At 49.3% G+C, this 24733-nt stretch overlaps 1 protein-coding gene across 7 annotated transcripts in view; it reads left to right on the top strand.

The window, feature by feature from the left end:
* The window catches only part of STOM (stomatin), a 155006-nt gene that overhangs the window by 103739 nt on the left and 26534 nt on the right, over window positions 1–24733 (top strand). For 4 of the 7 annotated variants that reach the window (XM_068249043.1, XM_068249044.1, XM_068249042.1 and 1 more), the window contains exons 2-5: window positions 1848–1929; window positions 12577–12683; window positions 18445–18517; window positions 23494–23576. In XM_068249043.1, coding sequence (XP_068105144.1) covers window positions 1896–1929; window positions 12577–12683; window positions 18445–18517; window positions 23494–23576 — 297 coding nt within the window. In that variant the 5' untranslated portion in view covers window positions 1848–1895. The remainder of the gene's footprint in view (window positions 1–1847; window positions 1930–12576; window positions 12684–18444; window positions 18518–23493; window positions 23577–24733) is intronic. The other 3 variants (XM_068249041.1, XM_068249040.1, XM_068249039.1) reach the window with 1 other exon arrangement.

Raw genomic sequence — 24733 nt, forward strand, 5'->3', positions numbered from 1 at the left:
TTTTCCCCTGACCCCTTTAACGTGGAATAAAACTCGGACATAACCTTCAATAAAAATGTGTTTTCCAACTTTTTATTACCCATAGAGTTATCCTATTTGCTTTCGCACACAAGTAATATTGTCTGTCTACAAATGACAAGTTTCCGAAGTACAGTTTCTCTGCTCAGAAAGCTGCCATTGCATTTAATCATAGCTGCTGTAATTATGTATTAAAATCTATCTAGTGGTGGCTGGATGGTGTGATGGTTAAAGGGAACCTAAACTGAGAGTGATATGGATGTTTCCTTTTAAACAATACCAGTTGCCTGGCAGCCCTGCTAATCTCTTTGGCTGCAGTGGTGGCTGAATCACACACCTGAAACAAGCATGCAGCTACTCCAGTCTGATTTCAGTCAGAGCACCTGATCTGCATGCTTGTTCAGGGGATGTGGCTGAAAGTATTAGAGACACAGGAGAGTCAGGCAACTGGTATTATTTTAAAATGAAAAATCCATATCCTTGTCAGTTTAGGTTCCGTTTAAGGGCTCTGCCTCTGATGTAGGAGACCAGGGTTTGAATCTCGGCTCTGCCTGTTCAGTAAGCCAGCACCTATTTCAGTAGGAGACCTTAGGCAAGTCTCCCTAACACTGCTACTGCCTATAGAGTGTGCCCTAGTGGCTGCTGCTCTGGCCTAACACTGCTACTGCCTATAGAGCGCCCCCTAGTGGCTGCAGCTCTGGCGCTTTGAGTCCGCCAGGAGAAAAGCGTGATATAAATGTTATTTGTCTTGTCTATCTAGTGATCACTAGTACTACTAGAAGTAGAGAGAGCTGGTTTTCAGCACAGCTAGGAATGTAGCCACAAAGGAATGTAAACAAATGATAACGTTAGCACCTCAGCTGCCCACTGAAGCAAGGAGCTTTCCACTGAAGAACAAAGCACTGTGTTTAACTGCTACGCTAGGTACACACGATACAATTTTCTGGCAGATTTACGCCCCAGATCGATTTATTTCCAACATGACCGATGTAAATCTTAATCGATTTTCCAATCAATTTCCATTCACTTTTATGGAAATCGATCAAAATTTAGATTGGACATGTTAGAAAAAATAGATCTGGCAGGTAAATCTGCCAGAAAATTGTATCGTGTGTACCTAGCATTAGAATGCTGTTACAATTTGATTTTTATTTTTTTAATTTTTGTTTTGTTTGTGGTAGTAGGCTTAAAGGAGTTATCAGGCAAATTTAACAAAATAAGCGCTACTTACCTGGGGCTTCCTCCAGCCCCAAGCTCCCAGCATGTCCCTCCCCCCAGCTCTAGCCGTTCACCGCAGCTCTGTCCCTGTCCCCGGCGATGACGTCAGGCCGACCTCCAGGTCGGCCTGTACTGCGCCTGTGCGAGTGGTGCTGTAAATCACCGCCATGTGGAACGGAGCATACTGTGCAGGCCTGAGGTCGGCCTGTACTGCGCCTGTGCGAGTGGTGCTGTCAATCACCGCCATGTGGAACGGAGCATACTGCGCAGGCCTGAGGTCGGCCTGGAGGTTGGCCTGACGTCATCGCCGGGGACCGGGACGTATCTGTGGCGAACGGCTGCGGGTAGAGCTGCGACGAGGGACATGCTGGGAGCTTGGGGCTGGAGGAAACCCCGGGTAAGTAGCGCTTATTTTGTTAAATTTGCCTGATAACTCCTTTAAGGCTGTAAATAATCTTTAAGAGCAAATAAGAAATGCTGAATTTTATACCACTTTGTCTGTGAGTTGTCGTTCTCTGCGCCCTTTGGCGTAACCGATCTGCGGCGTATTGCTTTCACCGCCGTTTTGTAGTGACACTGTTGCTGATAATGACTCTTTATGTTACACGCAGGCCAGTGAATTATTCATTGGGGACAAGTGGAGACAACTCACCGGTGGAATGCCGCGCTCAGCGATCCACCCGGAGTCACCAGGTCTGTGCAACATGGAAGTGAAATTACCGCTGTGGATTAGCTAATAATATTCTTATTGTGAAAAGGAAGCTTTGTGCAACTCACAGAAGGGAATGTTTCCTATTGCACAACACTCCCTGCTACAGTTACTACATTACCATATTACATTGTTAGCTTTTATCATCAGCATGCAAGTAACCAGGGATTATGGGAGGGAATACAAAGGAGGCAGCCATGATGGATCAGCAGCGTTATCTTCCTGCAGCAGAGTCATGCGACTACACAGCACAGCTCTATGTTTCCAGTAACAGGGGATTATGGGAGGGAATACAGAGGAGGCAGCCATGATGGATCAGCAGCTTTATCCTCCTGCAGGAGAGTCATGTGACTACACAGCACAGCTCTATGTTTCCAGTAACAGGGGATTATGGGAGGGAATACAGAGGAGGCAGCCATGAGGGATCAGCATCTTTATCCCCCTGCAGGAGTCGTGACTACACAGCACAGCTCCATGTTTCCAGTAACAGGGGATTATGGGAGGGAATACAGAGGAGGCAGCCATGATGGATCAGCAGCTTTATCCTCCTGCAGGAGAGTCATGTGACTACACAGCACAGCTCCATGTTTCCAGTAACAGGGGATTATGGGAGGGAATACAGAGGAGGCGGCCATGATGGATCAGCAGCTTTATCCCCCTGCAGGAGAGTCATGTGACTTCACAGCACAGCTCCATGTTTCCAGTAACAGGGGATTATGGGAGGGAATACAGAGGAGGCGGCCATGATGGATCAGCAGCTTTATCCCCCTGCAGGAGAGTCATGTGACTTCACAGCACAGCTCCATGTTTCCAGTAACAGGGGATTATGGGAGGGAATACAGAGGAGGCAGCCATGATGGATCAGCAGCTTTATCCTCCTGCACAGGGCCGGCCTTTGACCTGAGCGACCTGTGCGATCGCTCAGGGCGCTGGCTTCCAGGGGGCGCTCCTGCCGCATGGAAGCTCCGCCCCCTGGTGCCGTGATAGGCGCAAGCATGATGCCCGTGCAGACAGCCACCGTGATGGAGGGGGAGCCGCGGGGAGGGCAGCCCGACCTCTCCCTCCCTTCCTCTCCGGGCACTCTCCCTGCTCCCCCTCCGATGTACACTGCAGCAGAGCAGAGCCAGACAGAACAACTCACCTCCCTGGTTCCGATCGCCGGCGCCTCTCACTTCCCGCTGGTCGCCTCTTCTACATTAGTTACTGATACACACTAAACTTCCTGTTAAGCAGGAAGTTTAGTGTGCATCAGTAACTAATGTAGAAGAGGCGACCAGCGGGAAGTGAGAGGCGCCGGCGATCGGAACCAGCGAGGGAGGTGAGTTGTTCTTCTCTGGCTCTGCTGCAGTGTACATCTGAGGGGGGAGCACGGAGGGCGGCCCGGAGAGGAAGGGAGGGAGAGGTCGGGCTGCCCTCCCCGCGGCTCCCCCTCCAGTATGAGGGGGCACCTACCTACCTACTCTATACTGGGGGCACCTACCTACCTACCTACTCTATACTGGGGGCACCTACCTATCTACCTACTCTATACTGGGGGCACCTACCTATTTAACCAATACTGGGGGGGGGGGGCAGCTACCTATCTAATCTATACTGGGGGCACCTACCTATCTAACCAATACTGGGGGGGGGGGGGGGCAGCTACCTATCTAATCTATACTGGGGGCACCTACCTATCTAACCTATACTGGGGGGGCAGCTACCTATGTAATCTATACTGGGGTCACCTACCTATCTAACCTATACTGGGGGGCAGCTACCTATCTAACCTATACTGGGGGGCAGCTACCTATCTAATCTATACTGGGGGCACCTACCTATCTAACCTATACTGGGGGGGGGGGGGCAGCTACCTATCTAATCTATACTGGGGGCAGCTACCTATCTAACCTATACTGGGGGCAGCTACCTATCTAACCTATACTGGGGGCAGCTACCTATCTAACCTATACTGGGGTCACCTACCTATCTAACCTATACTGGGGGGCAGCTACCTATCTAATCTATACTGGGGGGCAGCTACCTATCTAATCTATACTGGGGGGCAGCTACCTATCTAATCTATACTGGGGGCAGCTACCTATCTAACCTATACTGGGGGCAGCTACCTAACCAACCTATACTGGGGGCAGCTACCTATCTAATTTATACTGCGGGCCACCTACCTATCTAATTTATACTGCGGGCCACCTACCTATCTAATCTATACTGTGGGCCACCTACCTATCTAATCTATACTGCGGGCCACCTACCTATCTAATTTATACTGGGGGCAGCAACCTATCTAATCTATACTGGAGGCAGTTACCTATCTAATCTATACTGGTGGCAGCTACCTATCTAACCTATATTGCAGGTACCTACCTATCTAACCTATACACTGGGGGCAGCTACCTATCTAACCTGTACTGTGGGCACCTACCTATCTAACCTATAGCTGGGACAAATGCCTATCTAGCCTATACTGGGGAAAGTATACTGGCTACCTATACTGGGGACACCTACCTGGCTAACCTATACTGGGAGGGATCTACAGCTGGCTACTTTTACTGGGTCACCTATGCCTGGCTACCTATACTGGGGGGGGACTTATAGCTATATGTCAGGATGGACGGATACGCCCCCCCCCCCCCTTAGTGTATGTGTGTGGTGCGCTGAAACACGAAGAGGATGAATTGGGGGGGCACCAAAACCTGGTTACGCTCAGGGCGCTGTGAAACCTAAGGCCGGCCCTGCTCCTGCAGGAGAGTCATGTGACTACACAGCACAGCTCCATGTTTCCAGTAACAGAGGGGATTATGGGAGGGAATACAGAGGAGGCGGCCATGATGGATCAGCAGCTTTATCCCCCTGCAGGAGAGTCATGTGACTACACAGCACAGCTCCATGTTTCCAGTAACAGAGGATTATGGGAGGGAATACAGAGGAGGCAGCCATGATGGATCAGCATCTTTATCCCCCTGCAGTTGTCATGTGACTACACAGCACAGCTGCATGTTTCCAGTAACAGGAGATTATGGGAGGGAATACAGAGGAGGCAGCCATGATGGATCAGCAGCTTTATCCTCCTGCAGGAGAGTCATGTGACTACACAGCACAGCTCCATGTTTCCAGTAACAGGGGATTATGGGAGGGAATGCAGAGGAGGCAGCCATGATGGATCAGCAGCTTTATCCTCCTGCAGGAGAGTCATGTGACTACACAGCACAGCTCCATGTTTCCAGTAACAGGGGATTATGGGAGGGAATGCAGAGGAGGCAGCCATGATGGATCAGCAGCTTTATCCTCCTGCAGGGGAGTCATGTGACTACACAGCACAGCTCCATGTTTCCAGTAACAGGGGATTATGGGAGGGAATGCAGAGGAGGCAGCCATGATGGATCAGCAGCTTTATCCCCCTGCAGTTGTCATGTGACTACACAGCACAGCTCCATGTTTCCAGTAACAGGGGATTATGGGAGGGAATGCAGAGGAGGCAGCCATGATGGATCAGCAGCTTTATCCTCCTGCAGGAGAGTCATGTGACTACACAGCACAGCTCCATGTTTCCAGTAACAGGGGATTATGGGAGGGAATGCAGAGGAGGCAGCCATGATGGATCAGCAGCTTTATCCTCCTGCAGGAGAGTCATGTGACTACACAGCACAGCTCCATGTTTCCAGTAACAGGGGATTATGGGAGGGAATGCAGAGGAGGCAGCCATGATGGATCAGCAGCTTTATCCTCCTGCAGGGGAGTCATGTGACTACACAGCACAGCTCCATGTTTCCAGTAACAGGGGATTATGGGAGGGAATGCAGAGGAGGCAGCCATGATGGATCAGCAGCTTTATCCCCCTGCAGTTGTCATGTGACTACACAGCACAGCTCCATGTTTCCAGTAACAGGGGATTATGGGAGGGAATGCAGAGGAGGCAGCCATGATGGATCAGCAGCTTTATCCTCCTGCAGGGGAGTCATGTGACTACACAGCACAGCTCCATGTTTCCAGTAACAGGGGATTATGGGAGGGAATGCAGAGGAGGCAGCCATGATGGATCAGCAGCTTTATCCCCCTGCAGTTGTCATGTGACTACACAGCACAGCTCCATGTTTCCAGTAACAGGGGATTATGGGAGGGAATGCAGAGGAGGCAGCCACGATGGATCAGCAGCTTTATCCTCCTGCAGGGGAGTCATGTGACTACACAGCACAGCTCCATGTTTCCAGTAACAGGGGATTATGGGAGGGAATACAGAGGAGGCGGCCATGATGGATCAGCAGCTTTATCCTTCTGCAGGAGAGTCATGTGACTACACAGCACAGCTCCATGTTTCCAGTAACAGGAGATTATGGGAGGGAATACAGAGGAGGCAGCCATGATGGATCAGCAGCTTTATCCCCCTGCAGGAGAGTCATGTGACTACACAGCACAGCTCCATGTTTCCAGTAACAGGGGATTATGGGAGGGAATACAGAGGAGGCAGCCATGATGGATCAGCAGCTTTATCCCCCTGCAGGAGAGTCATGTGACTACACAGCACAGCTCCATGTTTCCAGTAGCAGGGGATTATGGGAGGGAATACAGAGGAGGCAGCCATGATGGATCAGCAGCTTTATCCTCCTGCAGGAGAGTCATGTGACTACACAACACAGCTCCATGTTTCCAGTAACGGGATTATGGGAGATAATACAGAGGAGGCGGCCATAAAGGATCAGCAGCCCCCAATCCTGCATCCTTAGGACAGTTTTTTTATACTGGAGGTATTGTTAAAGCCTAGAGTTGATCAGAATTCATAGGTACTATTTAGGTGGCCCTCACATTGGGTGGCAATCTGAGCATGAGTGGCCAGCTGTAGTCTGTCAGGGTTGGCGACGGGCAAGATCTGAGTGTGTGTGGCCAGCTCTGCTTGTTCCCTGCCTATCAGTTCTAGCTAGGTCTGGTGTCGTGCGGCACGCGCTAGCAACAGGTAGAGGTTATTGTGACATGCTAGTGACAGAGATTAGCGTGACACCTGATACATTGGTCAGAGTTTCCTCTGCAGTGATATCGGCGTGTTGTGTAACGAAAGCTGCTGTAGGAAAATTCTCTGTCACAAGTCTGGGAAAGCCTTACTCACCTGCTGCACCCGCCTGACCCCACCCAGGCCGTCACTATTGTGTGTCACCTGTCACTGAGTGGGCCATTTACCCCTCCCCATGCGAGGAGGCGAAAGAAATCATGGAAAATCCTGCTGGGGAGACAACCTGATGCTCAGTTATTGCATTACAGCATATGTATCGCGCTGTGCAGAGCTGAAGACAGGTCCTCTTTATGATTCTCTCCTTCATCCTAATCTACAGGCTGTGAAACGTGATAACCTCCAGAGCCTGCGGTGCCCTGCTGGGTACACACAATGCGTTTTTTCCAGTTGATTTTTCGATTCGATTTTTTTCCCGCTCGATTCTCTCATCTTTTCTTATCAATTTCCATTCACTTCTGTGAGAAATCAAGTGGTAAAACGATCGAAAGTAATATCGAACATGATGGAAATTATCAGTCGAGCGCATCTATTGACCGCAAAAACGCAACGTGTGCAGTATGGTTTCTACAGCTTCTGTCTGTGTATAGAAGTGTGTCTATGGGGTGGAAGCCATAACTGCTTATTACATATACAGGCTTTGCTTTCTCTCCTTACCAGTGCTGCCCGGTGATTGTACTTTTTTACACAGCAGGGAGAGGTGGCAGAGCTTCCCAGAGCAGGCTGCATCTGAAGGACTACCAGCATAGGTGTGCAGAGCCTAATTATAGGCAGGGTACACATCTTGCATACAAAACAGATGCACCAAGTTAACATTAATAGAGGATGTTAGCTTCCAAAAATAGTTTGCATGCAACTTATTCTGTATCGGACCCTTCCACCGCGATGAGGCCATCCTTCTGGAAGGGACCCTATCCTCTTAACTAATTACCAAACACGCATAGTGTGAACCTGGGAGAAGCTGGCTATAAAATGGTTTACACATTTTTTTTTTTTTAAACAAATGCGTGGCGAGGAAAGCCTCCTTTATGTAGTGAAATGATCTCATTGCGGGAGAAATGCCAACAGTGGCCATACACTTATTAATGTTTCCGCCGATATCCGGCACATTCAAATGCTCTGATTGCACCTGCTAGAGATCGATGCTGCAAAGGGTCCCCGAATGGATGTCTGGCATAAGCAGATTTAAGATATTGCTTGATCGGCAGTGGGTCAGAACCGCGGCGGTAGCGGCATTAGATTATGGGACAACAGATGTGTTGGCAGCAGAGCTTACACTCAGGGCTCATTTCCACTATAGCGAATTCGCATGCGTTTTTCGCATGAAAATTCGCATAGCAATACAAGTGAATGGGACTGTTTCCACTTGTCAGGATTCCTTTGCGTTTTTCTGTGCAGAAAAAATTCACATGGCAGAGCCATCAGAATTCGCATACCACATACCGCTATGCAAATCGCATTCAATGTATTTAATAGGAAATTCGCGTGAGATTTGGGTATGCAAATTTTAATGCGAATTTGCATGCGAATTCGCATAGAAACAATGGAACAGCACACCAGCACTGCCATGGTTAAATTCGCATACATCGTCATCCATGCGAATTTCGCATGCGAATTTGCATGAAAATTCGTATAGACCCGCATGCGAAATTCGCATCCGCATGCGAATTTTTACCGCGGCGATTCGCACCGCACAAGTGGAAATGCAGCCTCAACTATCCACCAGCGAGTGTCTGTCTATCCCCACCGGGCAAAGAAGCAGCTGACAACGTGACTCTTCATTGGCTGGCATGGAACTATAAAACACACAAAATGACACAACGCTGTGGGCAGCACGGTGATGTAGTGGTTAAATTGGCCCTAGACTATGATACATGCACTACATGATACATACATAAACATATGACTATGGTAGGATTAGATTGTGAGCTCCTCTGAGGACAGTCAGTGACATGACTATGTACTCTGTACAGCACTGCGGAAGATGTCGGAACTTTATAAATACTAAATAATAATAATGCGTCCTCATGGTAAAGTTTTAAAAACTTTAACAAAACCACATACATACAAGTAAAACCTACCCCTATGAAAGGTGGAGGATGTGTGTGTTGAGATCAGACTCTGCGATGGGTGGCCTGGCCAGTCTGACTCTCGGCTCTACGCTAAGCCACCTCCCATACCTCTGGCCGCAACGCATTTCGGGGGATGCCCCCTTCATCAGGACCTTTACTGAACAGTTGTGGAGTGCTGCTGGCCACTGCGCCCCTCCTGGAGCCTGATCTGAACACATACCTCCCACACTTCATAGGGGTAGGTTTTACTGGTATAGGTGTGGTTTTATTAAAGTTTTTTTTTGATACTTCGCCATGATGACACGTTATGTCTTTTTGGGCTTGATTCACTAAGACAAATGACATGCCTTATCAGAGTAGAACTTATGCCTGCTAATTGGCAAAGATGAGAGCTCCACTCGTCCTGCCCTGAGCCCCTGCGGGTCCAATCACTGTAAAATACATTATCCCGCACTTTCATTGGTCCAATGGGCTGCCTGTCACTTGACAGGAAACTTGACAGGCAGCCTATTGGGCCAATCAAAGTGCAGGGACAATGTCCTTTAAAGTGATTGGACCCGCAGGGGTTCAGGGCAGGACGAGTGAAGCTCTCGTCATTTGCTAATTAGCAGGTTCAAAGCGCTCACTATGCTACTCTGATAAGGCGAGTTAACGCTGACAAGGCGTGTTGACTCTGACAAGGCGTGTTGACTCTGATAAGGCATGCTATTTGTCTTAGTGAATCAAGCCCTTTGTGTTTTATCGTTACTTTTGCTGGTGACAACGCTTCCTGATTGGTTGGACTTTTCTATAGCAACGTTGCTAAACGTTATTGCTTATTTGCGTGCTGTCTTCTGAGTTCCTGTCCTGTGGACTTTTTGTGATATTGGAGCTAGTTTTGTGAGAATTTTAGTGCTTATCTCCCTTCTTTTTCATTGCTATAATGGAATCTGTTGTATCACAGCGCAACGGACGAGGCGTGAACTGTTCATGACCTTTGAATTGCACCACGTTACATTGAACAGCGTCCGTTACTAGGGAAGGCATGGTGTGAAAGTACCCTTTGGGAGAGGGGTATTCTGGGAGGAGAGTGAGTCACTTGTTTCCTGTGTATTGTCACATTAATGTTGTTTGATTGAACAGAAGGGGTTATTCCTGTCGCTGTACACAGTGTGTTTTGTTGTCTGGTCTCCTGGCTGCACACTGCGTACTTGGAGACCACATGGCTGTCACGGCATTCCAGGGATGCTGCCCTGCCATTCACCTGCAGACTTACACTGAGGAGATCGAAGAGGTCATCTCTGAAATGTGCGACTTCAGGCAATGAACTTGTGCTGCAGTAATTAGAAGATCATTAGTAGTATGTATGAAGTTCTGGTGTTACCGGTTTCCAGGCAGCAGCAGCTGAAGGCTGGAGACCAGACAGTACTTCTGTATACAGGGAACATATATCTTATATTGCAGGGAAGCCTTGTAATAATAGCATGCCTCTTTCCTCTAATCTGTATTGGCCAACCATTATCTACTGGACATCCATAAAAGTGTGTGTGTGTGTACAGGGAGGAGAGGATGTAGTATGTAGTCATTGGAGGACAGAGCTGCACAGGAGGGAGAGGATGGAGTCACGGGAGGACAGCACTGTGGAGGTGTGTGTGTGGGGGGAGGGGAGGGGGGCTGTGGGAGTCACAGGAGGTCAGCACTGCACAGAGTGGAGAGGATGGAGTCACGGGAGGAAAGCACTGTGGAGGTGAGGGGGGCTGTGGGAGTCACAAGAGGACAGTTCTACAGAGGGGGGAGAGGTCACAGGAGGACAGTGCTGCAGGGGGAGGAGTCACAGGAGGACAGTGCGGCAGGGGGAGGAGTCACAGGAGGACAGTGCTGCAGGGGGAGGAGCCACAGGAGGGCTGTGCTGCAGGGGGAGGAGTCACAGGAGGGCTGTGCTGCAGGGGGAGGAGTCGCAGGAGGCAAGTGCTGCAGGGGGAGGAGTCGCAGGAGGCCAGTGCTGCTGAGGGAGAAGTCACAGAAGCACAGTGCTGCAGGTGGGAGAATCACAGGAGGACCATGCTGCGGAGGGAGGAGTCACAGGAGGACAGCGCTGCAGAGGGAGGAGTCACAGGAGGACAGTGCTACAGGGGGAACAGTGACAGAAAGACAGCGCTGAAGGGGGAGGAGTCACAGGAGGACCGTGCTGCTGAGGCAGGAGTCATAGAAGCACAGTGCTGCAGGTGGGAGAGTCACAGTAGGACAGTGCTGCATTGGGGGATGGATGAAGTCACAGGAAGCCAAAACTGAACAGGGAGGATTTGCAGGAAGACAGTGCTGCAGAGGGAGGAGTCACAGTAGGACAGCGCCACAGAGGGAGGAGTCACAGGAAGCCAACGCTGCACAGGGAGGATTTGCAGGAAGACAGTGCTGCAGAGGGGAGAGTCACAGTAGGACAGCGCCACAGAGGGAGGAGTCACAGGAGAACAGTGCCACAGAGGGAGGAGTCACAGGAGAACAGTGCCAAAGAGGGAGGAGTTAGAGGAGGACAGTGCCACAGAGGGAGGAGTCACAGGAAACCAACGCTGCAGGGAAGATGGAGGAGGGTTCACAGGAGGCCAACGCTGCACAAGGAGGATTTGCAGGAGGGCAGCACTGCAGAGGGGAGTGTCATAGGTGGACAGTGCCACAGGGGTGTTTAGAAGAGGACAGTGCCATGGAGGGAGGAGACACAAAAGACCAACACTGCAGGGGTGGCCCTCTGCAGCTCTGTCCTCCAACAACTCCCCGCTCTGCAGCTCTGTCCTCACAGGAGGACAGCACTGGAGAGGGAGGAGTGACAGGCGGACAGCACTGGAGAGGGAGGGGGTCGCTGGAGGACAGCACTGGAGAGAGAGGAGTGACAGGAGGACAGCACTGGAGAGGGAGGAGTGACAGGAGGACAGCACTGGAGAGGGAGGAGTGACAGGCGGACAGCACTGGAGAGGGAGGGGGTCGCTGGAGGACAGCACTGGAGAGAGAGGAGTGACAGGAGGACAGCACTGGAGAGGGAGGAGTGACAGGAGGACAGCACTGGAGAGGGAGGGGGTCGCTGGAGGACAGCACTGGAGAGGGAGGAGTGACAGGAGGACAGCACTGGAGAGGGAGGAGTGACAGGAGGACAGCATTGGAGAGGGAGGGGGTTGCTGGAGGAGGCCACACTCACATTTGATGCAGATAGTATGCACCCTTAAAATTGGGTCCACCTGAAACCCCAGTAAACCCAATTCCAAGCGGCATATACGTAAGTGACATTAAATTTGCATGCAGACTGGGATTATTGACCTCTACTTTCTGAACTGTAAAGTGCAGCGTCCCCAGCACCCCTCCAGACGTGTATTTCCTGTCAGATTGCTGTTGCTGTTATCACTGTTGATTCTGTAATACTATTATTGTTGTTATTTTCCTGCGTAGCTGTGCAAACTGCAGAAAAGACAGGTGAGTATCACCAGACACATAAAGTACTGACCTGATGCATGTGAGCTGCTCTATAACCCCTCCCTCATAGCCAGTGACCTGGAGGAATTCATTTGGCGTAACACCTCTTGCTTCCTCTGCAGGTGGCGAGGCGGATGCTGGACTGGGGTGCTGCGGATGGTTTTTGGTCATTGTGTCGTTCTTCTTCACTCTGTGCACATTGCCCGTCTCCATATGGATGTGTATAAAGGTAAGTTGTAAGGGGGGCACCAATCCACCCCCCGCCGCCTGCAGGAGTGCGATGACCGTGTATGGAGAGAGTGACGCAGTTCTCTCTCTAACTTCTGCTGGGCTATACCGGTCTCCATACATTATTATGGTGGCCATACACGGTACAATAAAAACGTTCGATTTTTCCTGTTTATTCAATCTAAATGATTGAATGAAAGTTGAAAATATTTTTTTTTTTCGATCAAGAAATTCAAACGATTATCCTGTTTTTTCGGGAAAAATGATCGGACATGCTGGTAAAATCTTTATATTCGATCTAACAGAATAATCGAACTAAATTATCTAATTGAAAAATTGTACCATGTATGGCCACCTTTAGATTGGGTGCGCATCGGTAATGGTTTTCTATGTTGCGATGCCCGACGGACCCCCGGCTGTTGTCCACCCTGGTGTATATGTGTTGTCCGTCCGGTTCACCGTATAATACACGTCTCAACTTACAAACAAATTCAACTTACAAGCAATCTCCCAAATGGAACCTGTTTCTAAGTAGAAGACTGCCTGTAATAATCTCCCTAAAGCTGCGTCCTTTTGTGTCCCTGCGCAGGGCTGTGGACTCGGTACAACAATCATCCGACTCCTCAGTTTATGAAACCACCGACTCCGACTTCAGGTGCCCAAAATTGCTCCGACTTCTCGACTCTGACTCCTTAGCCTAATACTTACCAGGGCTATGGAGTCGGTACAAAAATCATCTGACTCCTCAGTTTATGAAACCACCGACTCCGACTCCAGGTGCCCAAAATTGCTCCGACTCCTCTACTCTGACTCCTTAGTCTAATACTTACCAGGGCTGTGAAGTTGGTACAAAAATACTCCTACTCCCGATTCCGACTCCTCAGTTTATGAAACAACCGACTCCCAAAATAACCATGCCCAAAATTACTCCAACTCTGACTCCACAGCCCTGTCCCTGCGTCCGTGTAAGTACCTGGCACGCACGCGGCTGTGGGCGGGCAGCGGTCGAGACAGACTTTGTGGCTGGTAGTAATAATAATAATCCCATTTGAAATCCCATCATGCACTGCTGCGAGTGGCGACTCTCAGACCTGCCCAAAGCAAAGGACTGGTAACTGCACTTCTCAGATTTCTGTTCTCAGCCATTATGTCAGTCCTACACTGATCCTGCAGGAAGTCAGGCGTGTCCTCAGAAATAACTTCCCCCTCATCTTCCTCCACTTCAGAGAGGTTCCAGTAGAGCTAAATACAGAGAGCAGGGCCGGTATGCAGCATGGTTACCGTAGTAACAAGAATTAGGACCCTCCTTTTATAAGTGACGGTGGGGTTCATACAATACATTCTCCTGTATGTATGCAGCAGGCCTTATGCAAATTACGTAACACACGCTATGCAAATAATGTAACTCACACTGAAGAGCACCTCCCACATAAGACATATCCTGCCATGCAAGGCTGTGTCTTAATGATGCAGTCTCGTTGGGGGGGGTTCCGATAATAACTTACCCACTCGGCCGTAACTCATACAGGTGAGTGCTCCTCCCCCACTTTGGCTGTTTTTTTTTTTTTCATAAGTCTGCCAAGGCTCTGGCCACTCCCAACTGCATTGCCGCGGCCCGCCCCCAGCTCAACAGCCGCGGCCTAATTGTCCCACAAACACACAACAACTGAAAGTTGCTGCGGGTAAAGGCCTGGCAAAGCATTAAAGGACAATTGAAGTGAGAAGAATATGGGGGCTGCCATATTTATTTCCTTTTAATCAATACCAGTTGCCTGGCAGCCCTGCTGGTCTATTTGGCTATAGTAGTGTCTGAATCACACCAGAAACAAGCATGCAGCTAATCTTGTCAGATCTGACAATAAGATCAGAAAGATCTGATCTGCTGCATTAGGGCTGCACGGTTTTTCGGTTCAAAACCGAAACCGCGGTTCGTGGCAAGACGATCAGCTGATCGTCAGTACCTTCGGTTTTTCGGTCCGCTGTCTGTAACTTGCTTCTGGCCCCGCTGTGCGCGGATTGGCCAGAAGCAGTGAATATGTATAAGTGTTAATGAGCGGGGGGGCGGATCCACTCGAGAGAGCGGCCGGGCACATACAGCATTACTAATCATGATTGCAGCGGTAGGCGGAGCTGTACAGAGCATACAGCTCCGCCTACCGCTGCCGTGATTCCCTCCGCCCCCCCCTCCCCCCCCCCCCGCTGTCCCAAAGTGCAAAAAGCAGGATTTGAAAAAAATCGGGGGGAAATCGAATTTGCGATTTCTGAGAGAAAAATCGCAATTTCGATTTTCCCCTAAAATCGTGCAGCCCTATGCTGCATGCTTGTTCGGGGTCTATGGCTGAAAGTATTAGAGGCAGAGGGTCAGCAGGATAGCCAGGCAACTGGTATTGCTTAAGAGGAAATAAATATGGCAGCCTCCATATAACTCTTGCTTCAGTTGTCCTATAATTAGGTGGAAACCCCCCAGCATCTGGCGATGGCCATGAGCTCAAGACTTAAGGCTGCCATTGCCAGCAAAGGGTTTTCAACCAAGTATTAGAAATGAACTCTTTATTTCCAGTCAGGGCTGCCATCAGAAATGTCTGGGCCTCCATACTGGGAAAACCTACTGGGCCCCCTCACTTCCCTTTCCCCTATATGTTAAGATGAACCCCCTGTATTTAAGGTGGTCACCAGAAATCAGCAAAGAGCTATGACACATGTAATCCTATGGGATTACTCTCACTGCAGTGCTTGAGCTGCGCGCCTCGATTTGCAAAAACCGCAAGTGTGTTGCAGCGATTGCGATTTTCACTCACTAAAATGAGGATGGCAAAGCACAAACCATCACAAAAAATCACATGCTGAGTCGGACTGCCGAGGTGTACACAGACACATTCAGGGCTCGTTTCCACTATCGCGAATCTGCATGCGTCCAACGCATGCAGATCCGCACATGTAATACAAGTGGATGGGCCTGTTTCCACTGTAGCGTTGTTGAGGTGCGTTTTTTTCAGCGTGAAAAAAACGCACAAAAGAGCCAACGATTTCGCCTGCGTCGGGAATCCGTGCGAATCGCCGCTAATGTATTTAATAGTAAAAACGCATGCGTTTGTTACATGCGTTTTTACCCGCGATTTCGCGTGCGATTTCGCACCTTTTTCAATTTTATTTAGCCCTGGCAGTGTCATGGTTAATTTCGCATGGCACCCTGCCATGCGAAATCGCATGCGAAATCGCGGGTAAAAACGCATGCGGAAACGCATCCGCATGCGTTTTTACAAGCGTCGGAATGCGGCCGAAATCGCGTCGCAACAGTGGGAACGAGCCCTTACTGACAGTCTGTACATTTTGTGACAGACTTGCAGCCGGACCCCGGACTCACTCGGTCCCCATACTGCAGTCCCACCTGTGATGCCCTGAAGGTGGCCCTGTTTCTAGTTATTTAATTGTCCAATTACTTTTGAGCCCCTGAAATGAAGGGATTTCTTTTAAAAAATGCTTTAGCTGCCTCGTATTTTTATGCAATGGTTTTGTTCACTCCACTGAATTAACCTTCCTGGCGGTAAGCCCGAGCTGAGCTCGGGCCATGCCGCCGGAAGGCACCGCTCAGGCCCCGCTGGGCCGATTTGCATAATTTTTTTTTTTGCTGCATGCAGCTAGCACTTTGCTAGCTGCGTGCATTGCCCGATCGCTGCCGCTACCCGCCGATCCGCCGCAGCCGCCCCCCCCCCCCCCCAGACCCCGTGCGCTGCCTGGCCAATCAGTGCCAGGCAGCTCTATGGGGTGGATCGGAATCCCCTTTGACGTCGATGACGTCGGTGACGTCATCCCGCCCCGTCGCCATGGCGACGGGGGAAGCGCTCCAGGAGATCCCGTTCTTTGAACGGAATCTCCTGATCGCCGATCGCCGGAGGCGATCGGAGGGGCTGGGGGGATGCCGCTGAGCAGCGGCTATCATGTAGCGAGACTTTGTCTCGCTACATGAAAAAACAAAAAAAAAAATTAAAGATTTGCTGCCCCCTGGCGATTTTTTAGCAAACCGCCAGGAGGGTTAATAGCTGAAATTCTGCACTTCAACTGCAACTGAGTTGTTTCATCTAAAATTCATTGTGGTCATGTACAGAACCAAAATTAGAAAAAGAGCTGTCTCCATCCAAATATTTATGGACCTCACTGTGTGTATAGGAAGTGCTTCTGATGCTGAAATCAGTTTAATTACCGTAAAAGTGGGTGTCCTGTTTTATGTTTTTCTGCATTATGCAATGTCACTACAGGGCCTTTTAGGCCTAGTGCACACCAGAGCGGTTCGGCAGCATTTTTCGATCCGCTTGCGGATGCGGAAACGCTTGGGTAATGTATTTCAATGGGCTGGTGCACACCAGAGCGGGAGGCGTTTTGCAGAAACGCATACTCCCTGGCTGCTGCAGATTTTGGATTGCGGCGGCGTTTCTGCCTCCAATGTAAAGTATAGGAAAACCGCAAACCGCTCTGAAAAATGGCAGTTCAGAGCGGTTTTGCAGGAGTTTTTGTTACAGAAGCTGTTTAGTAACAGCTTTACTGTAACAATATCTGAAATCTACTACACCAAAAACGCTTCACAAAACCGCAAAATGCTAGCTGAAACGCTACAGAAAAATAAGAAAAAGCGTTTCAAAATCTGCTAGCATTTTGCGGATCTGCTAGCGGGTTTTGGTGTGCACCGGGCCTAAAAGGGGTTCTCTGGTACCTGTAAAGGGGTTCTCTGGTACCTGTAAAAAAAGTTAAAACAGACACTTACCTGGGGCTTCTATCGGCCCCCGGCAGCTGTCATGTCCCGCGCTGTCCTCCTCCGATGCTGCGTTCCCTGCCGCCGGTAACTTGCTAATTATTCGTCAAACTAGATAAATAGAACTGCGGCTGTGTGGCCGTGGCGTGTCTGTGCTCCCGCGCTCGTCATCGGGAGCTTACTGCGCAGACGCAGTACGAAGATTTCTTGTACTGCGCAGTAAGCACCCGATGACGCGCACGGCCACGCAGCCGCAGTTCTATTCATCTAGTTAGACGAATAATTAGCAAGTTACCGGCGGCAGGGAACGCAGCATCGGAGGAGGACAGCCCGGGACAGTACAGCTGCCGGGGGCCGATGTAAGTGTCAGTTGTGTATTTTTTACAGGTACCAGAGAACTCCCTTTAAAGGGAACATCAGGCAAAATAGGTAGAATCAGCTTTACTCACCTGGGGCTTTCTCCAGCCCCTTGCAGCCGACTGTCCCACGCCAATCGCTCCCCTCCCGCCGCACCGGGCTCCCCGCACACTGTTCAGGCCGATCTAATCGTCGCTACACGCAGCCGCAGTAAGGACGACCTCGGGGTGAACAGCGTGCGGGGAGCCCGGGACAGCGGCAGAGAGCGGAGCTGTCAGCATGGGACATTCAGCTGCAATGGGCTGGAGAAAGCCCCAGGTGAGTAAAGCTGATTTTACCTTTTTTGCCTGATGTTTCCTTGAAGGCATTGTTATCTCAGTGACTTTGCTGTGTGCTGGGCCGCTGTCAGTGGGGGACATTAGCGATGGGTGTGACATATTCCCGAGGAGCCCTGTGTGCCCTGGCGGAGTGCAGCAGCTGCTGTTTATGTGGCGCTGCCAGTAAGGCATGCATAATGGATGGCGGCCAGCCCACACTGTTTACATTTCTGTAATCCTGATTAATGTCTCTGGCTGTTCCGCATTCTCAGCAGGAGGTGTGAATGTTATACGTCTGGTGGTGGACATTAACAATGACATTAATGCTTCTGTTATTGCAGATCGTAAAGGAGTACGAGCGCGCCATCATCTTCCGGCTGGGCCGTATTCTGCGCGGCGGAGCGAAGGGTCCAGGTGAGACGCTTCCCCCTCCTATCTGCAAATAACGAGAAAAGGGAAATCCTAATAACAGAACCAAACCGAAGAGTAATATGTGATGTCATCAATATAACCTTTATTGATCAATACTATACAATTTAAAAACCTCTAAAAACAAAATGGGTGAAAAATAATTGCCTTCGTAAAGCAAACCTAAACTCAGAACTTCTCCTCGCTCTAAAAGATAAGCAACAGCATAATAACCTTTAGGCTGGTTTCACAGTGGGACGTTACAGGCGCACGTTAGAGCAGCCTGTAACGCAGCCCACCGCACAGTAATGAAAAATCAATGGGGCTGTTCACAGTGCGGACGTTGCGTTACAGTGTAACGCTGCGTCACAAGACAACGTACTGCATGCAGTACTTTGGACGCGGCTGAGCCGCGTTAGACTGCTTGCACATGCTCAGTAATGTTGGGGAGGAGCGGAGAGCGGCCAGGCACATGGCTAATTAATATGCACTGCACGTTATGACGTGCAGTGTTTACTTCCTGGAGCAGCCGCTCTGTGCGGCGATTGGCCGGCGGGACCACGTGATGCCGCATGCGCACAAGAGTGCGCATCACGGCATCACTGACGCCAGAGTGAGCTGCACAACGCGGCTCACTCTGACGTCCAGATCTAGCACCACCAGGCGTTCCGTTAGGGGGACGTTATGCGACCTTAACGCCCCCTCTAACGCAACGTCCTGGTGTGAAATTAGCCTTAAAGAAAAAAAGAACATTTCTTTGTCACAGCCGATACTAATCCTGCAATAAATCTGCAGTATGTCTACTTCCTGCTTTTATGGAAGCAGACATAGGTTGAAAGTGGACCTGAACTCTTGTACAGGACAGAAGGAAAACCTATAAAAATGCACCCTGTATGTATTTAGAGAGTTTAGCCTGTTTCGTTCCCCCTCATTTGTGTCTGATCTCTCTCCTGTGTCACATGACTGCCACAGCAGAGATGGCAGATTAGCTCATTTGAAAGCACAAGCTGGTAATATGTCTGTTTCCATGAATCGGGAAGTAAACATGCTGCAGATTTATTGCAGGATCAGCTGTAACACAGAAATGTTTTTGTTTAAAGGTTATTATGCTGTTGTGTATGTTTTAAAGCAGAGAGGAAGTTCTGAGTTCAGGTCCACTGTAACATCCTGTGTTTACAGGGGGAGACGAATGAAGGCTCTTCCTGCGGCTGCACAAATTCTGGGTAGCGTTAATTACTACTTCCCCCTCCGAGTTGTAGCATTTGGGATTCAGCGATTGCCAGATCCCTGAAGCACCCTTGTGTGGCCATAGACATTATTACATTATGTCTATGGCGGCACCAAGGTCAGGTGTGGTGTAGTGCGCTCGCCAAAATGACCTCTAGGGCATAAAGAGATATTCAGGAGTGATGCATCATGGGAAACCCCAGTTGCTCACCTGAGATAGTACATAGTGCAGCGTTTATACTTGCCTTGGGCTTCCTCCTGCCCCATATGGTCTGTGGGTTCCCTCGCTGTCCTCCCCGCCTGCTCAGTTCCCCTGTAATCGCCTCCGCTAATTTGGCCAGCCGTGCTCCTCTGCGCAGTGCATCCCAGCCTCGCACCCCCCCAATCCTTGAATCACGTTTAGTTCCACATGACATAGCCTAAAGCACGTTTCACGGCCTTGAACATGGCTGCATCTTCAAAGGCATAATTTATAGATCGTGATAAGGAGATGTAAAAACATAGAATATGGCCGCGCTATCGTCTGCGCTGCAACCGCCCCACAAACTGACTGCCAGTGTTTATTTATATTGACTTTATGCCAATGAATCCCGGCTGCAGTTGTACTGTTTGCTATATACCACAGATTGGATAGCATGCGGATTGGACGATAGGAACGATGGGAAGTGGGAACATCCCAAATACGGTTGTACATTAGAACTCCATATTCAGTCTTTTTACTTCTCCTTCTCACGATGTATGAACTTGGTGAAATGATGCCTCAGAAGAAGCATTCAAGACCGCGAAACGTGCGTTAGGCTATGTCGTGTGGAACTAAATGTGATTCAAGGACTTTTTATTATTGTCACTTCACAAATATTGTAATTAAAAGCTATATTTTATACCTGTTTTTTGTACTTTTATTTTATTTTGATAAGCCTTATAGGCCCATAAAAAGTAAAGGATCAAATGTATCTTTTTCTGTTGATCCTTGCAGCATAGAGCAGGGCTAAATGAACAGTGCATGCTGCTAATCCTGTCACACTTCAGTCAGAGCATCTGATCTGCATGCTTGTTCAAGGTTTATGGTTAAAAGTATGAGAAGCAGAGGATCAGCAGGCCTGCCTGGCAACTGGTATTGTTTAAAAGGAAATAAATATGGCAGCCTCCACATACCCCTTTAAATTCCCTTTTAAAGGACAACTGTAGGGAGAGGGATATGGAAGCTGCCATATTTATTTCCTTTTAAGAAATGCCAGTGGCCTGGCAGCCCTGCTAAACCTCTGCCTCTAATACTTTTAGCCATAGCCCCTGAACAAGTATGCAGCAGTTCAGGTGTTTCTGATATTGTCAGAAATGACAAGATTAGCTGCATGCTTGTTTCTGGTGTAATTCAGATGCTACTGCAATAGATCAGCAGAGCAGCCAGATAACTGGTATTGCTTAACCCTCTGGGCGATAATCCCGAGCTGAGCTCGGGGTAAGCCGCCGCAGAGGATTTCTCAGGCCCTGGTGGGCCTATTTGCATAATTTTTTTTTTTTGTTGCACGCAGCTAGCACTTTGCAAGCTGCATGTATATACCGATCGCCACCGTTCCGCGCTGATTCGCCGCTACCCGCCGTTCCGCGCCCTCCCCCGACCCCCGTGCGCAGCCTGGCCAATCAGTGCCAGGCAGCGCTGAGGGGCGGATCGGGACTCCCTCTGACGTCACAACGTCGTTGACGTCATCCCGATCATTGCCATGGCGATGGGGGAAGCCAAGCAGGAAATCCCGTTCTGAAAGGGATTTCCTGTCTGCTCTGATCGCCGGAGGTGATCGGAGGGGGTGGGGGGATGCCGCTGCACAGTGGCTGTCATGTAGCTAGCGCTGGGCTAGCTACATGATTAAAAAAAAAGTGCTGCGCCACCCCCTGCCGATATTATTGTATCACCCGGGAGGTTAAAAGGAAATAAATATGGCGCCCTTTAAAGTGAACACGAGGTGAGAGTTACATGGAGGCTGCAATATATATTTCCTTTTTAAAGCAATACCAGTTGCCTGGCAGGCCTGCTGATCCTCTGCCTCTCATACTTTTAGCCATGGCCCCTGAACAAGCATATGCAGATCGGGTGCTCTGACTTGAAGTTTGACTGGATTAGCTGTATGCTTGTTTCTGGTGTGATTCGGACACTACTGCAGCCAAATAGACCAGCAGGACAGCCAGGCAACTGGTATTATTTAAAAGGAAATAAATATGGCAGCCTCCATATCTCTTTCACCTTGGGTTCACTTTAACTTTCTGAATTCGTGCAAAGTCCCTCAGACATGTGACTCGAGAGGAGTCATTTTCCATTCTGGAGGGTTTGCACTACACTTCCGATTTTCCTACAGAGAAGCAATATCCCTGACTCCGATATCCCTGCTTTCATGGTATTTGTTTAGTAAAATCAGATGAGGGAACGGCCAGATGGTCACTTAGCTGTTTGTCTTCCAAAAGCAACTGATGTTGAGATTATAGGGCTGCAGCAAACCACTTAAAAAAAGAGTAACGGGCTCTTGGTCATGCTGTACAGCATTAGTAAATTCAATCCACCTCACTCCAACTGTGCAAAACTGCTACTTAATGTTTTTTTTTAGGAATGGAACTGTGCTAGAAGTGGAGGTGGTTGTGCACGCTGACAGGGGATTATACTCAGAAGCACTTTACTGAGCACATAGTCGTGTCACTGACTGTCCTCAGAGGAACTCACAATCCAATTCTACCATAGTCATAGTCTAATGTCCTACCATATTATTATCATGTATGTATATATCACTGACATCTTCTGCAGCACTGTACAGAGATCTTCTGCAGCACTGTACAGAGTACATAGTCACGTCACTGACTGTCCTCAGAGGAGCTCACACTCTAATCCTACCATAGTCATAGTCTAATGTCCTACCATATTATTATTATGTATTCATATAGCACTGACATCCTCTGCAGCACATTACAGAGTACATAGTCATGTCACTGACTGTCCTCAGAGGAGCTCACAATCTCATCCTACCATAGTCATAGTCAAATGTCCTACCATATTATTATTATTTATGCCTATAGCACTGACATCTTCTGCAGATGCAGTTCCTTACTAAGTCTCTTTCTCATGAGGTTTTTCACCTTTTTAATAAGTAGTAATTTTCTTGTTTTTGTATAAGTAAACGAATGACCCCCATTCATAGCTCATTAGCTATGTAGTCAGGTGACCAGTGTCGTCCTATCGCCAGCCTCTCCTCTCTGATCTCTCAGGTGTGGTGATGCGGAGTTTAGTCCTCAATTGTTTCATAGTCACCCTTTGTTATTGGCTGTGTAGTCAGGTGACCCTTCTTGTCCTATCGCCTGCCTTTCCTCTCTGATCTCTCAGGTGTGACCATGCTGAATTTCGCCCTTAGGGCCTTTTTCCACTAGCCTGCGATTTGCTTCTGATCGCAAATCGCAAGGTACATTAAACTAATGGAAACTGCAGCAGCAATTTCCATTAGTGCGATTCGATTGCGATGCGATTTTGGTCAAAGCGCAATCATCGTCCTGCTGCGTTTTGTATGCGATTGAGCTGGACTATAATGAGTATAGTAGCTCAATCGCAATCGCAATCGTATGGTGGAAATTGAAACGCGATCACGATCGGGATCGCAATCGCGATCGCAATCGCATTTCATAGTGGAAAAGAGCCCTTAGTCTGTTTATAGTCACCCCCTGTTATTGGCTTTGGAACTTGCTGGTGTTTTATGAAATGTGTCTTTTGTCTTCTGCAGGCTTGTTCTTTGTCCTCCCATGCACTGACAGCTTCATCAAAGTGGACATGAGGACCATCTCCTTTGACATCCCCCCACAAGAGGTAAGCCCCTTCATGGGCGGGCATACAGGGCTCAGCTCGGGGCACCACATTGTCAGGGGAACGGCAGACTGCTCCTGAATGAGCCAGCATTAAACCAGTGTGACTGAGTCTTTGCACATGCCCATTTTTAAGGGTGTGTGGAATATCACCAGGGGTGCGTTGGTGTGTGTGGGAAAAGGGCAGATGCAGAGTGTTCAGCAGGAGTGGTTACGTTAACTCACCTCTCCGGGATCCACGTGCGCCACATCTACTTCCTGTGATGTCATCATAGGGGGTGCTGTTACCAGTGAGCCTAGGACCAGGAAGGAGATGCAGTGCCTGTCGATCCCGGAGAGGTGAGTTAACTGCTCCCACTGCATACTCTGCATGTGTCCCCCCTATCACTTTCTGGCTACCTATTATTATTATTATTATTATTATTTAGTATTTATATAGCGCCGACATATTACGCAGCGCTGTACAGTGTATATATATCTTGTCACTAACTGTCCCTCAAAGGAGCTCACAATCTAATCCCTACCATTGCCATATGTCTATATTATGTAGTGTAAGTACTGTAGTCTAGGGCCAATTTTTTAAGGGGAGCCAATTAACTTATCCGTATGTTTTTGGAATGTGGGAGGAAACCGGAGTGCCCGGAGGAAACCCACGCAGACACGGAGAGAACATACAAACTCTTTGCAGATAGTGCCCTGGCTGGGATTCGAACCAGGGACCCAGCGCTGCAAGGCGAGAGAGCTAACCACTGCGCCACCGTGCTACCTATGTGGGGGGGCTCTCTGGCTACCTACATGGGGGGCTCTCTGACTACCTGCATGGGGGGGGCTCTCTGGCTACCTGCAGGGGGGGCTCTCTGGGTGCCTGCATGGGGGGCTCTCTGGCTACCCACACATGGGGTCTTCCTATTCTGGCTGAGTGGGGGGTGGGACATACTGTACATGATGTGATGAAGTTGCGCTGCCCCCATGTTTCTCCATTAGCTGTAAGAATTCATCATCGTTATCGTCTTTGTGTCTAATGGAATAAACTCCCGCTAATGAAGGGCGTTCCCGTTATTGTCACCCTGAAATGCCTCACATTATGAGCCCTCTCAGCTGCCGATCGCCGTCAGAGGCCACTAATGGGGTGAGAGCGCTTCTTGGCTGCCCTCGTGGGAG

Source organism: Hyperolius riggenbachi, chromosome 8 (genome assembly GCF_040937935.1).
Source record: "Hyperolius riggenbachi isolate aHypRig1 chromosome 8, aHypRig1.pri, whole genome shotgun sequence".
In the NCBI taxonomy this organism is placed as follows: Eukaryota; Metazoa; Chordata; class Amphibia; order Anura; family Hyperoliidae; genus Hyperolius; species Hyperolius riggenbachi.